This window comes from Corvus kubaryi, unplaced genomic scaffold (assembly GCF_017639235.1).
Source record: "Corvus kubaryi isolate FWS band 111438036 unplaced genomic scaffold, C.kubaryi_AGA036_p1.0 split1-37296, whole genome shotgun sequence".
Taxonomy (NCBI): Eukaryota; Metazoa; Chordata; class Aves; order Passeriformes; family Corvidae; genus Corvus; species Corvus kubaryi.
In genome coordinates this window covers 12001479-12027976 of record NW_024582075.1, presented here as the reverse complement: position 1 = coordinate 12027976, position 26498 = coordinate 12001479, and the positions used below count along the sequence as shown (strand labels likewise).

At 37.5% G+C, this 26498-nt stretch overlaps 1 protein-coding gene across 1 annotated transcript in view; it reads left to right on the top strand.

The window, feature by feature from the left end:
• Nucleotides 1–26498, top strand: part of CNTLN (centlein) — a 179762-nt gene that overhangs the window by 41820 nt on the left and 111444 nt on the right. Inside the window, 2 exon segments of the mRNA XM_042013181.1 lie at nucleotides 10753–10932; nucleotides 24547–24616. Of these exon segments, the coding sequence (XP_041869115.1) occupies nucleotides 10753–10932; nucleotides 24547–24616 (250 nt within the window).

The window sequence follows — 26498 nt, the reverse complement described above, 5'->3', positions numbered from 1 at the left end:
ACAGTTCCAGTAGTTAGCAATACATACTAAGAATTGCAAATAGTCTGTACTTTTACAATACAGAATATTGAAATTTCTCCTAATCCTCCGGAGATGTCAGTATGTAGAGAAAACTAATTTTCTGTTGTTTCTCAATGAAAAAAAATAGTGAAAATTATGCAGGTCTTTGTAAACAAAAGACAAACTCTTATTTAAGTTAAAGTAACAACTCCTCAGTTAAGGGAAAAAATCTGAGGAGAAAATGAAGCCTTTCCATCTTCACATCTAGGCCAAGGTCTTACAACTGTGTTGACTTCACAACGAAAGCATTTAATTTTTCCTTTTTATGGTTACTGGGTTTTTTTAATCAGTTTAAAACTTAGTCTTATAAAAGTATCACATTGAATGCTTGGTTTTCATTTGATACTGGCAGAAAATTCTTTGACAAATAGTGTGGAAAATACCCCATTCTCCTTACTATCTTCAGTTTCCCATTATCAATTTCAAACTTTAGAGCTGAAAAGACAATCTAACTTGGAAACGTATCTGTTCTCACCAGTGCTCTGTCTCCCTGTTTTTTGCCTTCCTACTGTCCCCAACCTTCCATTCAGTGAAAACAGAGCAGGAACACAATTGAAATTGTTAGAAACAAGCTCTGGAAAAAGAAAGAAAGGCAACTGGCTTCCTTCATTTGGTGTCTTCTTTCATATGCACCATAAGCAGATTCAGAAAAATACACCTTCTGCTGACACCTTGGTGACACTGTCCAAAATTTTTCACTAGGTGCTAAATTCAATTGGAAAAGGAAGTCTCCAAGGGAATATGTGCATACTGGGCTAGTGCTCTGTTTCTTGTGCATTCACAACTTCCTGTGTTGTGCATATCTGTCAGTTTGCCAGCAAGAGGTTTTTTTAGTTTAACAGTAAATGTGTCTGTAGATATCAAGAGAATCGTTTTCTTCAGCAAATTAGCAGAGATCAGACTTTGAAGAAACACTGCAGTGTAACTCTGGTTCTACAGAATAAAAAGATATTTCTGAAAATACTGCCATGTGTCAGTAAGAGTCTGCCACATAATTATGAGGTGTGGAAGATAAATTTTCTAGGACCAGAGAAAAAACAGGATTTACAGGATCCATCCTGCATAGTGAATGTCTTCAAGAAGCCACTACCTTTCTTCTTTGGCTTAATTTTTGCAAAGCACTCTTGACCTTACTAGATTTAATTTCAAACTTCTCAATTACTTGTAAAATGCATGTTCTTGTTTTATTTTTCATGTTTGCATTCAGTACAAATTTTCTGGGTCTCTTTAGAGTCCCTGGTAACCTTTCCATTTTCATGTTATCAAACTTGGTGATTTTTGCTTTAAAATTATGCTAAATACTAGGGTCTAGAACTTTGTGGTCTGACACAGAGCTCTGGTGAAGCTCTAAACGTCAGACTGGAGAGGTTTGCTTGACATTTTGAGACTTGAGCCTTGCTGTCATTGTTATTGAGGGAATATTAAACTGCTTGCAAAGGTAGTAAAATCTACTCTAAAATGAATTTGAATTTCTTGCCCCTGCGTTTTTAGTGGAAATGTGAGCCATGTCTTCATGCTTTTGAATTGTATCTAGTCCAAAGGTATCCCTGATAATTTTCCAACTAATTTTTTTGTAATAATATTGCTAATCTTACTCCCCCACCCTGCCCACCACCCCTTCCAATGCAGTTGCTCTTAATTTTTGTGCTATAAATTATGAGACAGTCAGGTTTTTACTCAGGTCTTAATTTGCTGCTCTTGGATTTTTCAGGTAATTCTCTGCTGTGTGCTGCAAACCATTTTGTAGTATTTATGCCATTTCCAAGAGAAGTCATAATTTGTAGGACCTGTCACTGTCCTGTATTTTTAAACTGCAGGCAATGGAACCTAGAGATTCTTGAATTACCCCAAACCATCTTCTATTCCCTTGATGACAGGGGCAGCTGCGGTGCTCAAAGTCCCAGTATATTCACTAAAATTGTGGTGGTGAAACAAAGTTAAGAAACATCGCTTGAAGTGATGGGTGTGTTTTTAATTCTGTTTGTAGCACAGTTATATAGCTTGTGGAATGACAATAGCTACTCATTTCATTTACGTCTCTAGGAAGCCACAGGTTACTCTAAAACCATTGGTAGGGGCATACAGGAACAGAAAGGTTTTATTTATTGTTATGTTTTAGGGATAGAAGGAAATGTCAGATTCAAGCACCAGAGCTGTCTCTATACCCTTAGCAACAGTAATGACTTAAATATTGCTACTGGTAGAACAAGGTGCCAAATCTCTGAGTCTTTCTGCAGTCTGCTTTGTGGTGTCTTCATGTAGCATCAACCTTGCAATGCTGAGAGCAAAGTCTACTAAGGTTACCGTAACAACAGTCTTACTTCAGTGACTGAAATAATTTAGTAATGCTCTTCTGTTTTGACTTGAGAAAGACCAGACTGTTTTTCATAGCACAACCTTTCTTGTTGCTTGAAGAGTGCAGGTCTGTAAATTTCTTCTTTGCTCTTAAATGGAGTTAAAAGCTCTCAGTATTGTAGTGTGTTAGTTTATGGAAAATGTGGGGGTGGTGGAAAAAAGTAGACTTGAGTGTTTCAGCTTGGGTCTTAGCTGACAGTGTTGTTTTTTCAATTACTGTTGCTGATGGTGACTTTTTTCTTAAAATTGTGTTTCTTTGAGGTGTATGGTGTGTTGAAACATTTTATCAGCATGTGCTTGTTTGTACATCTATTTAAATCTATGTATGTACATGTTTACATGTAATTTATATTTTATGTTTAGATGTATGTATTTTATATATCTATATGTATGTATAGATGCCTGTATACATGTATGGGTGTGTATAATGGCATTTATATTTTAGATGCCACTCATCATTGTTACATTTAATTAGTAATTTTTGGTTATTTCTTCTGTTCTGTCCTCACCCAGGACGAAAATTTTTCTGAGGACTTGACATCCTTATCCTGCTGCAGTGACAGACAGGTGTCTGTCTTGTAGGGTGTTTATTGTTTGCTGCTTAGAGTAAGCATGTTAATAAATATTTTGATCAGAAATTAATTTTTATCTTTTAACAGTTTTTTTGATTACCATGGGGTTGATTTTGAATACTTGGGAGCACAGGACAAGCAAATTAATAACAGAATCAAAGAAAATCACAGGGTGGCTGAAACTGGCAGATACCTCTGGAGATGGTGTAGTACGCTCCTTCAGCAGGTCTAGCCCTCTGCTCCGGCAGTATCAGCTACAGCAGGCTGCCCAGTACTGTGTCTAATCTGAGTATGTCCAAGAATGGAGACTCTGCAAACTCTTTATGTAGGCTTTTCCAGTGTTTGGCCACTTTTAATGGATAAAAATATTTTTACTACTTTTAGCTGGAATTTCACTTGGTTTTTATTGGTGCTTATTGCCTCTTTTCCTTTCACTGAGCACCACTTAAAAGAGTCCATCTGCATCTTCTTTCTAGATTGTCATCAGGTATTTATAGATGTTGGTAGTTCATTTGTCATTGAACTTTCCCTCTCCAGGCTGAGCAGACCCAGCTTTCCCAGCCTCTCTATGTATAGCAGATAGTGCAATACTTTAATCATATTTGTGGCCCTTCATTGGGCTCACTCCAGCCATGTCTGTGTCTCTCTTGTACTGGGGAGCCCAGAACCAGACCCAGCACCAAGATGTACCTTAAAACTTCTGACTAGAGGGGAAAGATCACCTCCCTTGCCCTGCTGGCAACAGTATCCTCTGTGCAGCTCAGGATGTCATGGCATTTAGCACAAGGCCACATTGGTATCTGATGGCAATTCAGGTGCCCCCCAGGGCATTTCTGGCAAGGTGCTATCAGGCTTGTCTGTCCCCAGATTTTACACAGGATTATTACCCCTAGGGGCAGTAATTTGCACTTGTCTTTGTTGAACTTCATGAGGTTCCTGTCAGGCCATTTGTCTGGTCTGCCAAGGTCCCTCTCAATGGCAGCACAAACATCTGTTGTGCCATCCCCCTTTTTTGTGTCATCAGCAAAATTGCTTTGGTGCATTCTGTTCCATTGTCATTAATGAAGATGTTGAAAAGTTGTGGCCCCTAAGCTACTCCTTTAGTTCCTGGCCTTGAACTGGACTTTGTGCTATTGATGACAACTCTTAAAACCCAGCAGTTCTACCAGTTCAAGGGAACTTTACCGTCCACTTATCTAGCCTGTACCTCATCCGTCTGTCTATAGCATTTTTTGGGAGACTGTGTCAAAAGTCTTTCTTACTACAATCAAAAAGAAGAACATTCAGTGCTCACCCCTTAGCCACTGAGACAGTAATTGCCTCAGAGAAGGCTGCCAGGCCAGTTGGTTAGAGCGTGGTGCTAGTAACATCAAGGTCGTGGATTCAGTCACCGTATGGGCCATTTACTTAAGTTGTACTTGATGATCCTTGTGGTACCTTTCCAACTCAGAATATTCCATGAATCTGTGAATATTATTTCCCCTTATGACTCCCAGTGATCATCTTCTCCATTACATGGTCCATCACCTTCCAAGGGACTAATGTTGTAGTCGCTAGATTTAGCTTAGCAAGCTGCAGCTTTCCTGAGAACTCAGCAGGGCTGCTTAGGGCAGTGCAACCATGGTCGCCCTCCCGCGGTCCATTTCAGACGGCCCCGCGATCTTGCTCCGGCAGCTATCAGCGCTACAACCAGTGATGGCAAAGGAGGTGAGAAGGGTCTCCCATGAGGGTTTGAGAGGACTTTTATCTCATCTTGTCCCAATGACCCTCAGAGGCAGAGAGACCTCTGGTCTGGGTGCTGGGGGTTTTTCTCAGGGGCACAGGGGCGGTACATGGGCGGAGCTGGGGTACAGGAACCAATAGGGAGAGCCTGAGGGAGTGCCCAGAGCTAGGGGCAAGGAACAGAGTGGGGAACAATCTGGGATAGGAAAAAGCCATGGGTAAATAGATCACCACAGACTAAGATGTGGTTGACTGCTCTAGTTTCGCAGAACCTTCTTTTTGAACATAGGCCTCCCTAAAGAACTTGTATCCATGTATGGCAGTGCTTCAGTCATGTGAGTTGTCCCACCTTGTCTTTGTGATCCCAATGAGTCCAGCAGGTGCAGATAGATCTCTCATTCCTCCTGTCATTTTCCATGGGGATGTGCTGTGTCCATTTGAACAGCAGCTTCAGATAGGCACCTGGTTATGCTTATTTCCATGTGGAAAATCACGCTGTCAAAGGCCAGTTTCCACAAAGGAGACAGAGGAGTCCTGCAAGAATCAACTTTATTGGAATAAAGGGAGAGAGTTCACTAGGCCATACCCCTGTGGGGTCTCTCTTGGGTTTTTGGAAGACATGGCCTCCTTTTTTCCTAAACTCCTGACTGCGTGTTGCCCTCGTCCTTTCCCCATTGGCTGAGGTACTAGGAAGGTACAACCTTTCTGAATCATCCACTGCATATTCCCCTGTAAGAGTATCTCCCCCCACCATAATTCATTGCATGGCTGTTAGAATTGGCTTTAAGCCCACCCTGGGTGGAGAAGTTAATATTCATAAGTCTACTAAGCCTGCACATTTTTCCCTGAAGTTCAGACTGCACTCGGTTCTGTGACAAACTTGTGCAGCTTGATGTTTGTGAAGACTCCCACAGCCTTTTTTCCAGAACTTGGCTGATTCTTTCAGATTGAGTTGTTTGTGAAGACATTAACATCCATTTCTCCTATCACCAGGAAGACCCTTAAGAACCTCCCTCATACTGTCAGCACTCTCTTATTTATGTGCATTAAGGTGAAGGTCCCCCCTGAACATTCTGCTGTTCACCACAAGGTCTTTTCTCTGCATATCCACTTGTCTGCTTTTGCTGGCCAGCCGAGGCCACAGCTCCCTCACTTGTCATTTCATCAACATCTTTGTTCCCTGCCATTCCTGTCAGGGTCCCTGCCATGTAGCTCTGGGAGAGGGGCCCTGGGGGGAGGCACGGGGTTTCCCTGCCCCTGGTCAGCCTCATTCCCCATTGGTTGTTTTGTGTTTCCCTGCACGGGCAAGGACCCTCGGGTCCCGTGACTGCAGCAGTTCCTTGGCAGAGCTCCGGCCATGCGGCTGGAGAAATAAACATCTCTCTGAAACATCTATCAAGAATCCATCCATATATATTTCTTTTCCACGGCCTTCTTGCTTGATATATCATGTTACAGAATCCTCACTGTAATAAATGGTAGAGAATTGCAAGCAGAACGATCCCCGATCCCTAAGGACAGAAAATTCGTGAGTAAAAACCACTCTAGATCTTTCTCTTCTCACCTTGGTTTGGATATTCTCTCTGGACTATGGAAGAATCATGGGAAGTGTGGCTCTCTGAACCACAGAAAGAAATGTATCTAGAAGTTAAAGGAATCCTTGAACAACAAAGCAAGAAAGTATTTGTTCCGGGAGATCTAGAACATTTTTTTAACTGGCTTTTCAAAAATTTCTTCTATATTTCTTGAGACTTACTTTTTGATATTAATCCTCCTGGAACTAGTCTCAAGTGCTTTTGGTACAAGATCTTGTGTGAGATGAGGGATCAAACAAAACATGCATTAGTGATTGAACCGCTCTGTGGATGCCTTGTAATCAGTGAAGCTCTTCAGGAGCATTTGTATGGTCCCATTACCCCTATAGCAGAGGATGGCCATAATCCCGTGGCCAAGGCCGCGTGGCCGCCATCCCAGGAGCGCGTGACTGCAGCCGTGCCAGCGGAGGTGCCTGTGCTGGATGCGCCCGGCCCCCTTGGGAGCCCACGCCTTATCACAGACCCCATCCCTGTCTCGGGGTCCCCGGCCGCTCAACCATGAGCGAGGGAGCGATGCCACAGGCGCCGCGGGTGCCGTGGGCCACATGCAGCAGAGAGGCGGCCCCCACGAGCAGCCAGGAACCGGGGGTCGGCGTGGAAGCCTGCTCTGAGCATACGGCTCGGAGAGCCCTGTGGAGGGAGAAGCGGCGGTTTCCATAGCGACATGAGAAGCTGCGCAGCGCCGAGCTGAAACGGGGCCGCTCTCAAAGCAGTGTGGAGATGGCGGAGCGGAACTGCTCGGAGGCCGCGGGGCCAGAGCCCAGACACTCGCCGGAGCAGCGCCGCTTGGAGGGCGCGGAGCAGCCGCAACGCAAGGGCCCGACAAAGACATTGGAGTTGGCGAGGCAGCAGCCATGCGGGACAAGCAGCCACGACAAACACGCAAGCACGTGATAGGAGAAGTTGTAGCAATGAAAATCACAAGAACTGTGAAATGGTACAATGTCAGAAACAACTCTGGATTTATAACATGAGATGATACAGGGGAAGATTTATTCATCCATAGAACTGCCATTAAAAGGAATAACCCTAAAAATTACCTGCAAAGTGTAGGAGATGGGGAAGTTGTACAATTTGATATAGTGCAAGGAAAGAAGGGTTTACAAGCAGCGAATGTTACTGGGCCTGGAGGTATTCCAGTCAAAGGCAGCCGTTATGCACAAAATTATAAACAATATCCATTCCAGCAACTTCCCTACCCACAGCCTACCTTCCCCTTTTACCCTATACCCAATATAAACCCTTTCCTAAATTTACCCCATCCCCAGTTTATTCCTCATCCGTTTTTCACCCCATGGCTTCCCTATACAGTTCCCTTTCCCTACAACTCCTCTCTGATGCCAAGGGGGGAATGAAAAGGGAGACGGAAGACATTAAATCCTCTCCTGCATCAGTTTCCCCACAAAGCATGCCCGGAGAGTCCTGTCTCCCTTCTGTCAGCCTTAAGATGTTCCACAGAATCTGTTTGGACATTTAAAGACTCAGGAGGGTGGCTTGTTTTGTTTTGAAACTGTCCTTGTTATCTCATGTTTATCCAGTTGTTTTCAATGTTAAGTTTTAAATCTCTTTTTGTTAAAAATAGACGGGTGAAATGTCAGGGTCCCTTTACCCCTGCCATGGGGTCCTGGGAGAGGGGCCCTGAGGGGACAGAGATGGGGTTTCCCAGCCCCTGGTCAGCCTCGTTCCCCATTGGTTGTTTTGTGTTCCCCTGCGCGGGCAAGGACCCTCGGGTCCCGGGATTGAGCAGTTCCTGGGCAGATCCCGGCCATGCGGCTGGAGAAATAAACATCTCTGAAATATCTACCAAGAATCAGTCCATATATATTTCTTTACCACAGGCCTTGTTGTTTGATACGTGTGTTGCAGTTTCCCCGCTATAACAGGGAGTTTTAAATTAGGATGTGTTACAGTGGGGATACTGTAACACGATGTATCAAATGAGGCCCATGGAGCGGAAATATATATGGACAGATTCTTGGTAGATGTTTCTGAGATGTTTATTTCTCCAGCCGCATGGCCGGGATCTGCCCAGGAACTGCTCAATCCCGGGACCCGAGGGTCCTTGCCCGTGCAGGGGAACACAAACCAACCAATGGGAAACAAAGGTGACCGGGGCAGGGAAACCCCGTGCCTCCCCCTCAGGGCCCCTCTCCCAGGGCTACATGGCAGGGGGAGGGCCCCAACAACTCCCCTCATTGATTTGGCTCATCGTTATCAATGGTGCTTATTTCTGTGTATTTATTTGTACTGCACATGGCTACTGAATAGTACCTGCTAAGGTTAGCAGAATTTCCATATTGCTCTGTAAAAATGAAATAAATGAGATAAAAGAAGGTTCCCCCATTGACTTACAATGTAAAAATAGTGCCTTATTCACTAAAGAGGGAAGCAGGTTAAAGTACAAGTATGAATAAATCAAGTTGGATTTTTAAAATGTGTTGTAACTGAACTGTAGCTGAGTTTCCTTACACTTAAAAAGCCTTGAATTTAACACAAGCAAACATGTTAATGTGTTCTGACTGTGCTGTGGTTCTTGTGTGGCTGCAAGGTTTAGCTTCTCCCTCCCACTGCCTCCCCTTAAGGATATAGCTGGAAGTCTGATAAAGTCAACAAAAAAGATTCCCATTGACCTTAATACAGTTTGTGGGCCGACCATTAGAGAACACATAATACTGCATTCTCAGGTGACAGACACAGATAACTGCATTGATGTTTGCATACAAATTAAAGAGTAGCAATATAGCAGACCAGTCTTGAGGATTCAACATTATCCCATATTTTTCCCTTCCACAACCAAATGAAGATCTGATGGGAGAACCTGTGCAAAATTAATACAATCTCTGTTTTAACTGCAGTGAAAAGATTTGTCATTTTCTACTGTATACACACAGGGAAATTAAACAGGTGCATGTTTGGAAGCTCATTGTACAGCTGTCAGAAAGCACTAATATATCACCCTGTCCTTATTTTTGCTGTTGTACTTCTGAACAGAATTAAATTACTAAGTATGCAATACATACTGCAGTGGCACTTTCTTACATCAGGAGTCTTTAATGTACCTTTACCCTTGTTAACTTCGGAGAACTAACTACTTAACAATTCATTCAGAACAGTAGGACTTAGTGTTAAGTCCTAGTAAGCACGGTTAGCATGTCCTTAAGTGTTATCCTGTGTTGCTGTGTTAACAGGCCTTCTGAAATGGTGCCTTTTAACAAAATAAAACTGTCTGACTGTTGTATTGTATATGTAATTTAAATTCTTGTATTCAGATGTATCTATATTGAGTAATCTTATTAATTAGTGGCATAGGTTTTAAGAAAAAAATTTTGGGAACTTCCCTTAAAATTGTTTATTTGTCATTCTGTGTTTTCCCTGGAAGAAAACAGTGAAGTTGGTATTGGCTGCTTCCTTTTTTACACTAATCTTTGCCTGGACATCTCCAGCAGTATTAGAAAAATTCAGTGATAACTCCTGTTGTTAATGATAGTTCTAGCCAGAGAAATCTTATGTATGTGTTAGAGGTTACAGAGACAAATCTTTGAAGAAATAAGGAAGAAAATTAGTTGGAGTGCTAAATATATATTTTGGTATCTGTATGTAATACTAGTGTGAAATGCACTTGTGAATTAAAAAATAATTAAGTAGAAAATATATAAACAGGGATACTGTACTCATCAGGGATCATCTGTACTTTTAATATATTTTGCAGAAAATACTCGAAGTTTTAATCATTATTAATAGTGTTACTGTACTTTGATCTTAATTTAGAAAATCCATCAGTAGTACAGTAAAATTATCAACAAAGCTGGCTATTAGATCTATTCTATGGTTGCATTACAACATCATTCCTATTATTGTCTTCATAGGGCTTTTATTATGTTATATAATACGCACCAAAGTTTTTGCTTAGTTTGTTTATGGTTGTTGCAATATGCCGTACCTGCAGACAAAAAGTAATTTATCAGCAGACATACTTCATGTGTCTAGGGAATAGATGCATTTCAGAAAAAAAACTTGCCTCACACATACTCTGCAAGTTCAGGAAAAAAGTTTTATCTTTTTCTGATTGTTCTAGGTAAAAAAAAATTAAACTTATATACAGTTGATATGTTCTGCATATTTTACATTTTGACATGAACTGCTAAAGAGTTAACTGAATATTGATGAGAAAACAATGCAGTAGTGAAAATTCATTTATTTTAGAGCAGTTAAAGCATTACAGGGAAATAGAAAGGCATTCTATTTTGAAAGTTAACTGTTTTGTAGATATTTCTCAGAAGAATATGGTAAATATTTTACATGTAACTTAGAGTGTTTGTAAGGCAATTGACAGAAAAATAAATGAAGATAGGAAGCTCATTACCTACAATAAAATTATTTGCATACAATTTTTTAACAGAGGTCATTGTTCTTTTTCTTAATTTCTCTTTATTCCTTGTTTTGCACAGGAAGGAGTTAGAGGAGCTACCAAATCTTTACAGACAAAACACTGAAGATACAACACAGCAGGCTGAGCTGATAAAGCAGCTACAGACTCTTAATACTGATACAGAAAAAGTGCTGCAAGACTGAGAGTATGCTCACACAGCTAAAACAACATCATATCAAAAGGTATGTTATTTTGCTTTGTGATCTTAGGGTTCATTTTAATATCCATCTGTTCAATATCAATGGAAAGAGTAATCAAAGCTCTTTGTAGTGTTGCATCCTTTAGATCTCTGGCTTTTTATTATTGCCAAAAGTAGCTGAGTATCAGAGTTTATTGGCCTAATTGCATACCAGCATATATGGCCCGTTTCATACATTGAATTGATCAGACTTAAAAATCAAGATTATATTTCATCTTAAGAAAAATAGGATTGGATTGCCAAGCATATAAATTTCTTTATCTAATCTGGTGTTAACTATGGTTTTCTTCCTCTTCTGAAGGATGGGAGCTTTCAATTACTAAATTCTCCAAACTGATGTTCATAGTTTAGGGGAAGATATTCTTTTCATTTGTAAACAAAGTATTTGTGCGAATCACAAAGAATTTTAGTGGTTTAAGATACAAAAACCTGCTCTATAAAAATTAACTGGAAAAACTATTGGTATAATGTCTTTTGAAATGGTTGACTAGTTCACAAAGCTGGAACAGTATGTACATTTGCAGAACAGTTTCATATCTTTGGTGATGTCAGGGGCACTACTCAGAACTTGTTTTAGGTTTATGAAATGATGTATGTTTTTCAATCTGTAAGAAATAGAGAAGATATATTTGCTTCCTTTTTAGAAAGATTAGGAAGGAAGAAGGCAAAGAAAGAATTTGTATAAACAACTTTCACATGCCTTCTTGTATCTTGGAACTACTTTCTGGAGTTGTGTATTGCTAGTGCTTTTTCCCAAAAACTTTTTCTTCCCTTTGTCATCTTACTTAAGAGTATGCAGTTTGTAATAAAATTGTGAAGCTAGGCCTGAGTCAAACCAGAATCAGTACTGGGTTTCTAAAGATGTGTTTGGTTAGCATTTTATAGCTCATAGGGCCCAGCACATTCTTGTCTACTTGACACTGTACCATGTGATGCAGTTTGCTAAGGTAATTATAAATGTTGTGGAATACCAGCATAAAGAGCTGCTGCACATCAAAAGGAGTGGCAAAAACCCCAAACACCTAAAAAACTCTACAGTTTATTTGACTGCAGTGATGATAGATATTAAATCTCTTCTGCATTGCAATAGAAGCCCAGTCAAGCTACAGGTAGACTTTTCATCAAAGTTGTTCAGAACATGTACAAGGCAGGGGGAATTTATCCAGCTGGGGCAAGACAGAGTAAATTCTAGAACGAAAAAAAGGGAATATAGGTGTCAGGAGTTGCTAGATTTTTATTTTTCATTCTGCAGTCAATGCTTCTGAAGGTGTTAAATGGATCCTTTGAGTCACTCAAACAAAAAGGAAACCAAACCAAAAAAACAAAACCATAAAAAAACCCCAAACAAACAAAAAAACGAAAAACCCCAACAAAACAAAACAACACAACAAAAAAAAGCCAAAAAAAAACCAAACCAAAACAAGCAAACAAACAAACAAAAACCAAACCAAATAAAAAAACCAACAAAAAACCCAAACAAACAAAAAACAAAAAAAAAAAAACCCAAACAAAAATAAACCCAAAAACCAACAAAAAAGGTGACAAAAGACAGTAGGAAGTGTCTTCACTGGTGGCTGTAAAACCATATTCTTCCAGACAAGTTCTATGACAGTACAATATGAAAGAAAATAAAACTGGATTTTCATTAGACTGTTTTAAAGCATGACAAAACTCTTTATATAGGTTACTTTACCTTGCATAATAGTGATTTTGCCAGTATTTCTTCAGTATGGGAAAGAGTTTGATCTGTCCTTTGAAAAATAGTTGCTTAAGTAATATGTAAAATGATGGGTATACTGATATAGCTATAGGGTCAAGCCGCTTCTAATCTGGATTTGGTTCAATATTCAGGATTGCTTCAGAAAGCTGGTTCACAGTTTTTAGTCAGTCTTAGGCAGGACTTAAAACTTCTACCTATCTTACCTTGTAACAAGAATAATGTGGTTTAGAAGATAAGTCCTAATTTTTGATAGCTACCAAATACTTCCAACTTATAAAAGACCCTAAAATTTGCTGGTTTGGAGGTGTTGAGTTCAGTATTTTTTAACATGAAGGAATAAGGTTTGCCTCTTAAACCACTAAAAGCCAACTCAGGTCTGCTAAAAAATTACTATTGTGGAACTGCTAAGTTGTCTTTTTGTAAAATACCGTACCGGAAAAAACATGGGAAAAAAAGAGAAAAAAAGGTGAAAAAAGGAGTAAGTGAAGTTTTTTGAAATCAGAGTGGAATAGATCTAATGTTTGTGGCAAGTTGAGTTGAGAGAACTTTGGAAGGGGAAAGGAATTCCTAATCATGACAGTCCTATTATGTATTTCTAATCAGAACTGTATAAAACAGCCAACTGTAATTGCTTCAAAGTTACATGGATTTTTTGAATCACAAGATATGCAGTCCTACCAAAGTCACAACAGGCTTTTGGAAAACTCAGCATCTCTAGAAATTGTACAAATGTCTTTCTTTTTTGCTTGAATGAGGGAGGAACAAACTATTGCAGACAAATCTGTGTTGGGTTTGTCTTCCCTCCATTAATAATATGCAGTCTGCAACAGCTAGATAAGGATGTGTCAGCTATTCCATAAATATAGTCACAAAGGAATATTTTCCTACTTCTTCAAATGGCACTGAGCCTATCAGCGTGTACATCCTATGATATATTGTCCCTTACAGCAAGATCAATGACCTCACTGTTAGTGGTCAGATAGGCACAATGTGCTATAGCTCAGGCAGTATGGTTGGCTCACATATTCAAAGTTCACGTTAACAGGGTACCATTGAGAAAAACAGATCTTTGTGCTGATATTAATGTGTAGTATGAAACAGTAGACTGGAAAAAGAAAAAAATATTTCTGATAAATCTAAGATCATAAACTTGCATTGGATTATATGTAAATCCATCGGGCACCACAAATTCTCTTTCAAGTCTAGCTGTAGTGAGCAGCATGTAAAGATCTGTAATCTGTTTTATCAAGTTGGGTTGACTTGACATACCTTTTTCCTCTAAGTACAAATTTTAAGGATTTTGTATTCTACAATAACACCTTTACATTAGAGCTTTTATGGAAACAAATTGATGTCTACTTCATATTGCAGCTGTAGTTCATATTCTCAAGGATAGAGAATATTTTTCTGAAATGTGTAGCATCTGCTTTAGTGGTCCCAAATGCTCTGGGGACTTCATTCCTATGCTGGATTTAATGAGACTCAATAGATTTGTCCTCACCAACAATTTCAAGGTGGAGAGATTTCAATCAATACTAGGGATAATAAGACAAGAAGAGATTCTGAAGTCCTTCGCCAGCTTATCACAGTTTTCTGAAATTTACAATTTAAGGCCTTTGTTTTTATAATGAAGTACTTTTGCTTGATCTGATGTGGCCATTAGGATCCATGTTAATCATACTGATTAGATGTTTTTCAGTGGAAGACTTTTTAGTGGAGTGAAAAGACCATTGTCATTCAACAGGAAATGATAATTTATGTCCTGGAACTCAGCTCTCAAATAGAGAATACTATGAATAGCGGTACCGTGCATGTCTGTGGATGAAGAAAAGGAATGCACAGTAGTTAGTCTAATTAGACTATTTAGATTTAATAATTAGAAAGCAAGTAAGAGTTTCCAGTTATGAGGCATTGCAGAAATCTGCATCAAGTGCATCAGCAAATAGTTAAAAATAGAAACGTGACAGATACATTTTCAGATGTTAATATCGTACCTGCATTTGCTTTTGCTAGTCCTTCTCATGGTGTCTTCTAGAAGTAGTTTGCTTTGCTTCAAGCCCAAGAAATTGTCATCAGAACATTAAGTTACTGTGTTTACCATAACAAGGTTAAATTTTGCACTTCTCATATTTTTTGTAACTGCAGCAACCTTTAAGCATAGTTAAAAATAAATGTGTTTATGCAAGCAGTATTAAAGTCTAAAAATAAATACTAAACCTATACAGATCTGTAAATGCTAGTGATAGTGCAGGTTCCTATTCAAATTGGAATGAAAAGCCTAAGTTCTTTCTCACATGATAAGGCAGGGGAGAAACTCTATGTCCAGTCAAATATGCCGAAGCCCACATAAGTAATAACTGTGTTGTCATTTTCATGTCTACTTTGGAAAAGTTATGGGGAATTCAGATCTTTAGCAGATTCCCACACTTTAGTTCAAGCTCAGATACTGTTTTCTATTGTTAATAAAAAAAAAGTGTGTTAATTAAGGTAGTCTTTGTTTCTTGTATGCCAAACACCAGTACACTTGGTCACATTCTAGCAAGTAGATTTTGGCACCAGATGTTCTTATAGGTTAAAGTTGAAGAAATTCTGGGTTAGACTGAGTCTGTTAGGGTGATACTAAATTGTGCACTCACAGGCAATGATTGTCATGCTTGGAAGACCCTGTACTGATATTCTTACAGCACAGTAGTTCCTGTGTGTAATGGTGTAGAATGATATCTGCAGACTATTCAAGTATTTGGGAGGGAAAAAAGTGAATATAAATAAAGTAAAACTAAACATCATGAATGTGCTATGTATAGTCTGTCTGGACTGTTTCTTCACCTTCACCCTAGAATTTCTTCAGCCAATTTCTGCCCTTGTCCTTTTCAAGTTCTCATAAAAAGCATGGGTTGTAACATGGATTTCTGTGATGGTGCTGTGATAATTTCCATTTATGGTTTTACTGTGTCTTAATTTAGACTAACTTTTTGAAACTTACATCATTACTATATGTTCAATATTACAGTATGTTTGGGTTCATAAGCAACTGGATGTGGCACTTAGTGCTATGGTTTAGTTGACGTGATGGTTTTGGTCAAACGTTGAACTTGATGGTCTTGGAGGTCTTTTCCAACCTTAGTGATTCTATGATTCTATTTACTCGGGTCTCTGTTTACTTTACACTTTTTTAGGGTGTGAGAATTGTGATAAAACATTTAATGTAGGAGAATACTTGTTTTATACACAGTGCATATATTACATTTTTTAGATGGATCTACCTTAGTGTTAGTTCCTCACCAGAAATTAAGAAAGGTTCCCAAATGGCCCTATTCTTGTACTTCAGTTGATATCATAGAAAAGTTCATGACAGTATCAACTAAATACCTTTTGGACCATGAAACTGAAAAATGTACCCCGGCTATTAGCTGGCGTTTAGTGCATAGGAGCAATCTAAACCTACTTTGAAATAATTCCTGTACACTTGTTAGTGTTGGTAATTATTTTCAGCTGTTTCACTCTGCAGGCTTTTTTTTTTCCAACTGTGCTTTGTTTCTGGCTAACATACCATCCAATAAATAGCATGGGTTGGTTTTTTAGTTTTACTAGGGTTTTTTGTAGTTTCTCAGCTTTTCTTGGTCTGACCTAAGATAATTTTGCCATCACACGTATGCAATATATGTCAGTATTTCCTCATCCCACCATTATTAGGCTGTGAGCAGGCATTACAGTCCCATCTTTTATTTCTGGAAGTCTTGGCTTTGGTTTGGCATTTTTTGCTTACTTGTTGGCATTATGTTTTCTGTTTCAAGTAACTCTTCAATGGTGTACCAAAAAACTGTTTTCTGATGAAATCAGGTAAATCAATACAGGAAATTGTTCGGCTAGCTGAGAAATGTGGAATACTTTATTTTTTGTATAATTCAGCTAAATTACTTACCTTTCTGACTGATGAATAATGCTTTTGTGTCATATAGACTAGATTCATTACAGTATACTGATTTCTGATATCTTTAATCTTTTCTCATTTGTTTTTAAGTATCTTCACCTGCAACAGTCTGTGCTGCCTGTCAGAGAAAGGACAGCTATAACATGGTGAGAAGAAATTCTCAAAGTACAGTCAATCAGCAATTTTTGCAGAGCACTTGTGTTTTGCTTGCTGGTGCTTTTTTTTTTTCTGCTATCAAATGTCGTAAGATGTTGTAAGGAATTACTTAAAATATATTCCTTTTTATTTTTATCTTACAAGCATAATTTTTTAAGTTTTGGGGATTAAAACGTTTACTGGGTAAATCGCATGTCCTGTTTGGATTCTAATAAGGTATAACCATTCACATATATACAGTCAAGATTCCACTGGTTTTTCTGTGAAGTTTGCTAGTTCTGAGATAAATGACATACAATATGTTTGATTTTCTTTTGACTATTCTATGCAATGTTCTGTCTCTAGTCCTCTGATCTCTGTTTTACATCTTGTTTCTCTACACCTGACTTTATTAATGGTTGACATCATGCTGTGCAATTCTGAGTATTTTGGAATGTGCTTACTCTGCAATGTGATTAAATATGGTGCCTCTCCTAAAATCGGGTCAGAAATTAGCATTAAACGCAAAATAATCCAGTGTAAATATTAAGCATTTATTTGATCTACAAAACAGAAAAAGAAAAGATGAGGAGCCACATGGAAATTTGGAAGCTGTTCCGGTTATCTGTGTTATTTTCTAACAGATAATTTCTGTTTTTAAATTTCCTGATGCTAAATTCCTTTAAAAAAGGACCTAAGTATTATCAACTAGTATTGAATAGTACATTGGTGTTGTTTAAAAATTATATAAACCTTAGTTTAAAAAGATGAATAGTGTGAATATGGTTTTTACACATAGATTTAGCTAGCTTTATGTTTGAACATGTTTTTTGTTAGTACTGTTTTCAAAGCAGGAAAGGTTGGAAAAGTTTATGCAAGTCAAAAGACAAGCTATTTGTCTTGTCCTGACAAATGCTGACTACCAAAAAAACCCATTAGCTACATTAGGGGATGTGGCTGCCAACTAGGAAAAAGCATCATATTTTTGATGTTCTCCATTCATCTTACTAGGATGCTACCTTTCAGATACTATAATTACAACCACTTAAGTACTGCTAATCATAAAACCAGCAAATTGTCATACCAGTATGATCTAGCTAATGAGCTTATATAGTTATAGCTGGAAGTAACTGTGTCTTGATGTTCCGTTCATTTGGAAGGACATTATATAAAAATGCATGGTTTTGATAAATGAACTGTTTATGTTCCTTTGAGATACTTATTTCCATAAGAAATTGGCTAATCTTGAACTTCCACTTCTAGAGATGATGTAAGCATTCTTAAATACAAATATAAAAGAAAGATCTGATAGGCACAAAAATTTCAATGCAAGTGTTTAATGACTTGGATTCATTTGAAATATCAATCTATCTGGACTTTGAATTAATTTTGCCTGAGAGACATGATCTCTGATCTGCCTTGGAAATAGCCAAGAAGTAATTCACTTTGTCCTAAGTGGATTTTGAGAGCCCATGGGAGTAGAAAATGATAGGAAGAATGAAAGGCTGATTATTGTTTCCAAATTTCTCACAAAATGTTAGGTAGTTTCCCAATCTAAAACCTGTGATCATTTTTCAAAGGCTTTAACTCCTAAGTGATATAAACAAATGAAAGGGAGAAAGAATTGTATCACTTAAATAAAAGTGACAACACGAAGAGTAAAATGAAGAGTCATTCTTGCATTCTGCTGTAACAAATACCACAAATTTTGTTAACATGCAGTCTTGCTCTTGTTGAAAGCCTGGAGTATGCCTTTTGGGAATGTATCATAATGCTCATTTTTGACTGGATTTTGATTACAGCCAAATTTCCCATCACCAACTTTACTATCCTGTATAAATTTCAGAAAGGTAATTATTATTGTGTTGGTTGCACATCAGGGGTTTCTGGAGGGAAAAAACAATGATTACCTTCTCTGACTTGTTAGATAGCCATAATTCTGGTAATTTGTGAAATTCCGAAGTCAAACGTCATTAAGAGGAACCTTCTAGCTCATTCAACTGTCCCTTGACTGCAACATCAGAATACAATGGATTTGGAATAAAAGCTTGGTTAACAAGACACCAAAGCAGTGTGGACACCTGTTAGTTCCCCTATAAAAATTTTTAAGCAATCATTCTTAAGAAGAGAAGTTGGTTTAAGTGCAAATTAATTTCTGCCATGAAATACTGATTTCTTGAGCATGTTCAGATTAATGCCTTGCTGAAAGTTCAGCATGTGGGGCATGCTAACAGTCCGTCTACACAGTAATGTATCTTCTTCATATACTGAGCAGCTAGGAATATAATACATCGGTGTTGCATGTGTTAGAAATACATCAGTGTTGCATGTGTTTTTCCTGGATTTGAACTTTTCTTGCTGTTCAGATTATGTCTAGTCAGGCAAAACCGAGTTTTTTAGTATTGGCTTTGTTAGCAAGAGTATCTCTGTTTTCTTCCATTAAAGGTAAAAGATGCCTTTTTAAAAGATTGTAATCTTAATCTAGTCAATGTGGCGCTTGGGTTGGTGAGAACAAACTTTTGGTTCATTTCATTTGGCTATTCTGGTAATGTGTATGATGAAAAATTTCAATCTGCCTTACAGAAAATTTCTACTTACATCTTACTATGTATGCATTTAGTCATACAGTTAGTATACCATAACTATTACCCCTGTAAATAAAAAATATACCAATATATTTACTGAACTGAAGCAGTCAGTGCCTTGGCTCCTACTTTTTGTACGTGTGCAGACACCAAAGACAATGTCATCAAAGAGGTGTTACTTGATCAAAGAACAGTAATTAACAGGCATGTAAAAGTTTCCATTTGTAACTAGCATTTGACAGGTATGTGTGTTCTACCTAATGCAGGATTCACTTGTGCTTTTATAGCAGTATCATAATTTCTGATTATGAAGTTTTTAAAACTAGTCAGAATAGAAAATATCAGTAAAACAATGGAAGTACATAGACTGCACATAGATGGAACTTAAGATTATTAGACAAGAAAAAAGCAGATTTTTGACTAAAATAAAAAGTTAGATTCATATGAGAAATACATAAAGAAAATATTTCAAAACTGCACCATTGTTGCCTTGCAAAAGTCCATCAAGATGTATTTTCAGAGTATGACTTACTGGTTTTTAACATTAGTTTTTCAGTGATTTCAGTTTATTAGGCTTATGTAGTAGAGTCTTTAAAATACTGAATTTGGCTGAAATATAAATGGTAAAAGAACTTAGCTGGACAGGGTAACTCTAGTTTATTTTGGCAGTTCTAGATTTAGTCCAATATACTTATATTGCAATGTGAATATTTGAAGTCTATGTTTGAGCTTAATTTTCTGTCTTGGTTGTGATACAGCATAAAAAAAGGCAGATATCCCATTGTAAGTGTGGTGCTGTAAATTCCATTTTACAGTTTTTGATCATTTCAGTTGCTGAAACATTCCTAACAAAATGCTTTTTACATTACAATTATTTTGTCTTTACTGTTAGAAAACCTATTAATTTATATGCAATAAAAACTTCTCAATCTTGCACCCTCTATGGGTCAAAACTTGACAGAATTGTCTTCCAGTTTTTAGAAATATTCAATTCATTAAAAAAAAGAATTAAAGTCATCACAAAGATGTCAGAATGTAATTTTTAAAGGAACTAACAAATACTGTAGTAAAAAGGTATTTGTAGTAGGCAAGATGAAATCATAGTGGATATTATTGCTGTGTAACACTAAAACACATTGAGAAAAGCAAGAGATTTATCACTGTTTGCTTGAAGGCTCAGGCTTTGGAGAAAGTAATATGGAACTGAAATTGACCAATTTACGTGACACAACATGCTGAGTAAATAATTAGGCTTTAATGATGGAAAATACCAATAACATTTTTCAAATGGTTGTATTCCCCTAACTGCAAACTGTTATTTTGAGATTATTACCCTTATAATAAGGACAAGTATAAATTATAGCTTGCAAAGTTTAATTTGTTCCATGCTCAGATATGTAATAGAAAAGTAACAATATTTATTAGTGTTTGAAACACATAGGTAAGTATAATTTTAACTTTACATGTGCATCACATGGGATCTTCAATATTAATGAGGTAATTTAAATTTTTGTTATATTTTTAATATCAAATTAATTATGGTAGCTTATAGCTAAATACTTTTAAAAAAACTACTACAAGTCTGTGTCAGGTTGTTTCTCAGTCAGAGAAACAGTAATAATTTGTTACTTTCCAGACATGTTTTCTTACACTAATGTGTTGTGCAACTGTATTTACAATGTTTTGTATACATGTTTTTAAACAAGATGCAAAGGAGAAAATACAGGTATTTTTTAAAGTATTATTATTTTTCAAAAAGTCTATAAAGTCTTTGAGCTGCACACATGCTGAGGTAATGCACATATAAGGACCGTGCACTGAGTGATTCTTGGCCTCAGAAAAGCTGTGTGGCACTATAACTTGTCTAATGAAGTCTGTGAAGTCATTGTTGCTGTCGGGATCGCAGTACACTCGCACTTGATCACCATAAAATGCAATTTCAGTTATATCTGGGTTTGTTTTACTATGACAGTTTGGAATTTCACCTGCAATGTTGTATGTGTGCCAGGATGCAGGCATGTGGTGCCTGTAAAACAAGGAACAGTGGTTTTGTGCAGCTTTTGAAATTCCTTTTTAAAGAAGGAAAGAAATTCAACATACCTTAGGGAGTAGTGTAAGTTTTGAAAAGTAATCTACATCCTGTTCCACAGTGCTAAAAATATAGAAAGGAAAAAAAAGAAGCAGATTTGAAGAATAGTTTCATTTAGTTTAGTTTGACATTCCATATATCTATTTTCAATGTACAAGAATCAAAAAGGACCAAGATACTGAAAATGTGAGGTTTATAATGCAAAGAGCAACTCAACTTTAACTACTCTATAGTGGCACTATTCATGCTGCTATAATAAAACTTAAGAACGTTTAGTGATTTTTTTTTTCTCTACAATTATTCAAAATTACATTACCCTTACTGAAAACTGAATGGCTTTTAGTGGATTAATTAAACTGTAGCTGGTTTGCCATCTGGGTGCTGCTTGTTTAGCTGCTTTCTCACAGAAAGATTTTTCACTGAATAAAGAATATTTTTTTTGTTAAAAGACAGCTGCCAGACAATAATTTTTAGAATAGAAATGATACATGGACTATTAATTGTTATCAGGTTAAGTTTTGGGTTATGAAGAGGAAACTACTTGGACATTTCTTTCCAATTTTCAAATTTCTTTTCATTCATCCCCACACACCCCATATCCCCCTCATTCCACGTTGCAAAATGCACAGGCTCTTGAAATATAAAATCTGTTTATAAATGTACGAGAAAATAATTATATTTTACAGCAAGATCACCCATGACATTATGTTGGAGTCCAGGGTATAGGCTAGATGTAGAAAAGAAAAAAATAGGGAAGGGGGGAATTAACTAAATCTGATTTTTATGGCTCAAGTGGTTTCATTAAATTAGAGTGCTGTGTGCTACTGTTCATTAATGAACTTGTGCCATATGCTTTAACTGTTCTGGTCAATAGCTGATAAAGAAAGGCTTGTGTTTAAAAAAAAATGGATAAAAATATCTTTGTGATGGGCTTTTATCAAAGGACTTACTTTGAATTCAGTAACTACTACTGAGGCAATATGGCTCGCAATTTGCGACCCAAAGGTAGTCATACATTATTGGAATACAGCCTACTGCGCTTCACATTACACAGATGTGAAGGCCTGATTATAGCTGCTTCATAATTAACAGTGATCCGATTTGTTTTGTGGCATAAATGGTGCATGTGTAGAACATTAGCCATGGCACTCTCATTCAAATTCAACTCAAGGGCTCAGCGGCAGGCGGGTCATGAGCTTCAGGGAGTAGAAGCACAAGCTCCTCCATATGTTCTTGCTGCATCTTACTATGGCTATGAGTGCAAGATAAGTTCCCCAAAGAACCTAATCGTGTTCTGTAATTACAGCGCGGCTTTCTGCTGGCTAGAAATGAGGGAGAAGCTAAAACACTCCCTCATCAGATAATTTGTAAATTACTTTACATGGCGGATGCCGAACTCAGTTGGTTTTCAACTGCTGAAATTATAAATAATTGTAACAGATGTGGCAATATGGCTGGCCTCCAATAAATGAGGCCCTTGATAATTTGGCCGACCCTTTGACAGGCCAATTTAATAAAATGTGAACAAAATCTTCTTGCTAATAATTTATCATCCCTTTTCCCAATAGAATAAATTTAATTACCCTAGCAGTTAACAAGGTCACACCCAGATGCCAAACTCGGCTACAGTTTTGATAATGCAATCAGGAATTGAGAGGTGATGACAGCGTTGTTGTTTTTTTCATTACCTGGCTTCACATAAACACAGGTGGCGTAGCTTTCTTGTCAGTTTTTAATAATTACAGGCTATTATGGAATGCATAGTTAGCAGATTGAAAACCACACTTTAGTGAATTTGTTTGAGTATGATTGAGGTTCTAATGTACAGAGATGATAATGCATAACAAGCACAGTCCCTAGTTTACACCATTAGTGCACAGGTTTGATTTTTACTTGTGATAATAGTGTAATAGTTCAGTAGACAGCAAAGTTACTTTTTTGGAGCAGCCTCACCATCATACAAAGGTTTATATTTTTATCTTTCTAGTGCTGAGACTCAGTAAAAACTCAGAAAAATGTGCTTTTTTAAACTTACCTGGTAACTTCCAATATGGAGATATATCTATATCTCTCTATCTATCTGTCTATCTATCTATATCTTAAAATAGTTTAAAATCTTTGAAGAAAGACTGTCTTCATTTGGTGTATTTGGTCTAGTTAAATCACCTGGTAATCAGTTAATAAGCTTTTTAAAAACTAAGATGCCAGAGGAAATGCTGTAAGAGTTCTTAAGAAAAAATAAGAAGAAAAAGCCATAATACTTACTAGAAACTTCTAAACCACAGTTGTAAAGCTTTGTTCCAATAGTATAAAGATATTTTAATCAATGTTTACTTGGGCTTCTATGGTGTTGCAGTCTGTTTTTAATGTCTACTAATTATAATGTATTAAAGAAAATAATACTGATGTTTTAAACTTTTGCTTGCTGTGCTGTGATCAGCTTTATGGAAAAATACCCAGTTTTATTGTGTACTTGCTGCTAAAAAGTTGCCAGTTCAACAAATGCATGAGGAAATGAGTGGCTAGTTTGACAAAAAGGCTTAATGAAATCCAGCCTTGTCTTTATGCTTTCAGTGATTATTCTTCTAAATGCGTTTTCAGACTACAAAATGGTTTTCTTATCTTGTAATTGCATATTTTTCCTGATAATTTGGGGCATTAATTGTATACCAGGAGGTCTAGTCTTCCTGATGAATAAAATAAATCATTCATACCAGGTTTGGGAAATCTTTCTGGTGTAGTGGCCACATGGCCTTCAGAAAGGAATTGCATCCTTTTTTCACCTCCCTGTTCTTCTGATCTTAGATGATCAGAGTGTTCTTTTTATATGATATAAATCACGTGAATTTTGGAGGATGACAAATATAAGTGTTTTTTGAGGGTGAATGGATGGTGTAAACTCTTTGTCTGACTTGTAGCACATTTTGGCAGCTCAAGGGGACATATGAGATCAAGGTCCAGTCTGAGTAAGTTGCTTTTCAAGACTTTGTTGCCCATCTTAGATGTATTTGCAGTGAATAGTCATGAGGCTGTAATAGGATGCCCAAGCTGCAGAAAGGAGTTTGCAAAGGATGCTGTAGTGAGCACTGCCTGTGACTTCGCTGGGCAGCTTTTTAACTGAATAACAGAATAAGAGGAAACTCCTTCTCAACAGTTCATTCATCATGGCTTTGCTTGGCATAGGGCACTGGATTCCAGGAGTTTTGACTGAAGGAAACTTTGAGGTATGGGTCATAGTCTAGTTGGGTGCCACAGGTCAAAATTACTATTTTCCTAATTCAGGTATTCTGGTAATCCTATATACCTGTTCCCTGGTCTGAGCTGTATGTCTAAACTTTGCTCTGTTGCTGAGCCTTTAGTTTTTACTAAAGCCACAGTGTGCCTCCTGACCAGTTTGCAGCAGAGTTGAGCTTGCATCTAACTCACAGAAAGACTGTTGAGGCTCTTCTTGTTCTCTCCTAGCCCATAGTGTTGGTACGGTGCAGTTGGTGTTAGCACAGCTTTCTGCTAAGAAAGCTGAGCACATGCACCCGTAAGGAACAGAAGAACATGTTAGGCTGTGTAATTAGTCCTGAAGCTCTTAGGTATCCATTCCTTTGGTACCTGCTCTCATTTGCCAGTTCAGAAAACTCATGCAGAATAGAAATACGATGGAGCATAGCTGTATTTTTTTCCATGTTGTTTGTACTGCTTTTGATAGGTGACAAGAGTGGTATTGGATTCCCTTCTCTAAGTACAGTGGATGGTTCCCTATATACTACATGTTTGTGGCAAAGGTGGTGCTTATGCTTCAGCTTGATTAATGCATCCAGAAAACCATCAGCTGAGTCTCACTGTGAAAAGACATGTAAGAGTAGTGAGATATCTACTTGATAGAAATACATATTTTCTTGATTATATTTGTTGTTTATAACATAAACTAAAATTCTGACATTTATTTGGAATATATATTTTGCCTGTAAGAGAAGTTTCAGTATCACAATAGACACGTGATCTTTCGTAAAATAACGTGATGTAAACTGATTTTGCTGTGTGAAAGAGGAAACCATTACTCTGTTAATCTAGACCTTGTAATACAGTTGGACGCTTAAGATGCTTGAACCTGAGAGAAAAGTTTTCATTTGCTGCACTCAGCATGTAGATGGATAGACTGTGAAGAGGGTCACCATTGTGTGTACACTGAAAGGATTGTCTCATAGAAATTTTAGTTTTAGACATAGGATTCAGAATAGACTTTAGGAAGTGAACCTTTATAGAATTCCCTGGTGAGTTACTCTGTGAATTACTGTTTCAATTCATAAAACGAAAAATTTAAATGATCATTCTGAGGCAGAAGCTGTTGAAGAACCTCTTAGATTGCGATTTTCTGCCTCTCAGATTGCAGTTTTCTGGATTGTAGATTTTTGATCTTTACTATGAAACTGGACTCCATCCTTCATACAGGCCTTGAATGTTGAATGATTTATGTAGTTTTGAAACTCAGTATTCTGCTTTTTTTTCCTGATAGTGTTAGGATTTTTAAATCAGAGTTCCATTATAGTCCAAATTATTTGCCTTTTTGGCCTTACTATTTGTAATACTTCCCATAGTTCTTAGGTTACAAATTAGAGTTTAGATGTAAAGTTAGAAAGTGAAAAGCCAAGGTCACATTTCTCTTTGAGGAACTGATGGAATTGCATTTCACAGAATCATAGAATGGCCTGTCTTGGAAGGAACCTAAAGATCATCTAGTTTCACCGTGGCCATGGGCAGGGATACCTCCCACTAAACTGGGTTGCTCAAAGTCCCATCCAACCTGGCCTTGAGCACTTCCAGGGGTGGGGCATCCACAGCTTCTCTGGGCAACCTGTTCCAATGTCTCACCACCCTCACAGTAAAGGATTTCATCGTAATATCTGGTACAAATCTCCCGTCTTTCAGTTTGAAATCATTGTCCCTTGTCCTGTCACTACATGCCTTTGTAAAAATGTTGTTCTTTTTTCATGCGTAGAAACTCTGTCTTGTTCATGGAGTCATTTTTTTATACAGAAAAATTGGTTGTTCTCATAGTAACCAAATCTTTTTACTAAATAATTTGGGTTTAGTAATTCTTTTTGCTCTTAACCA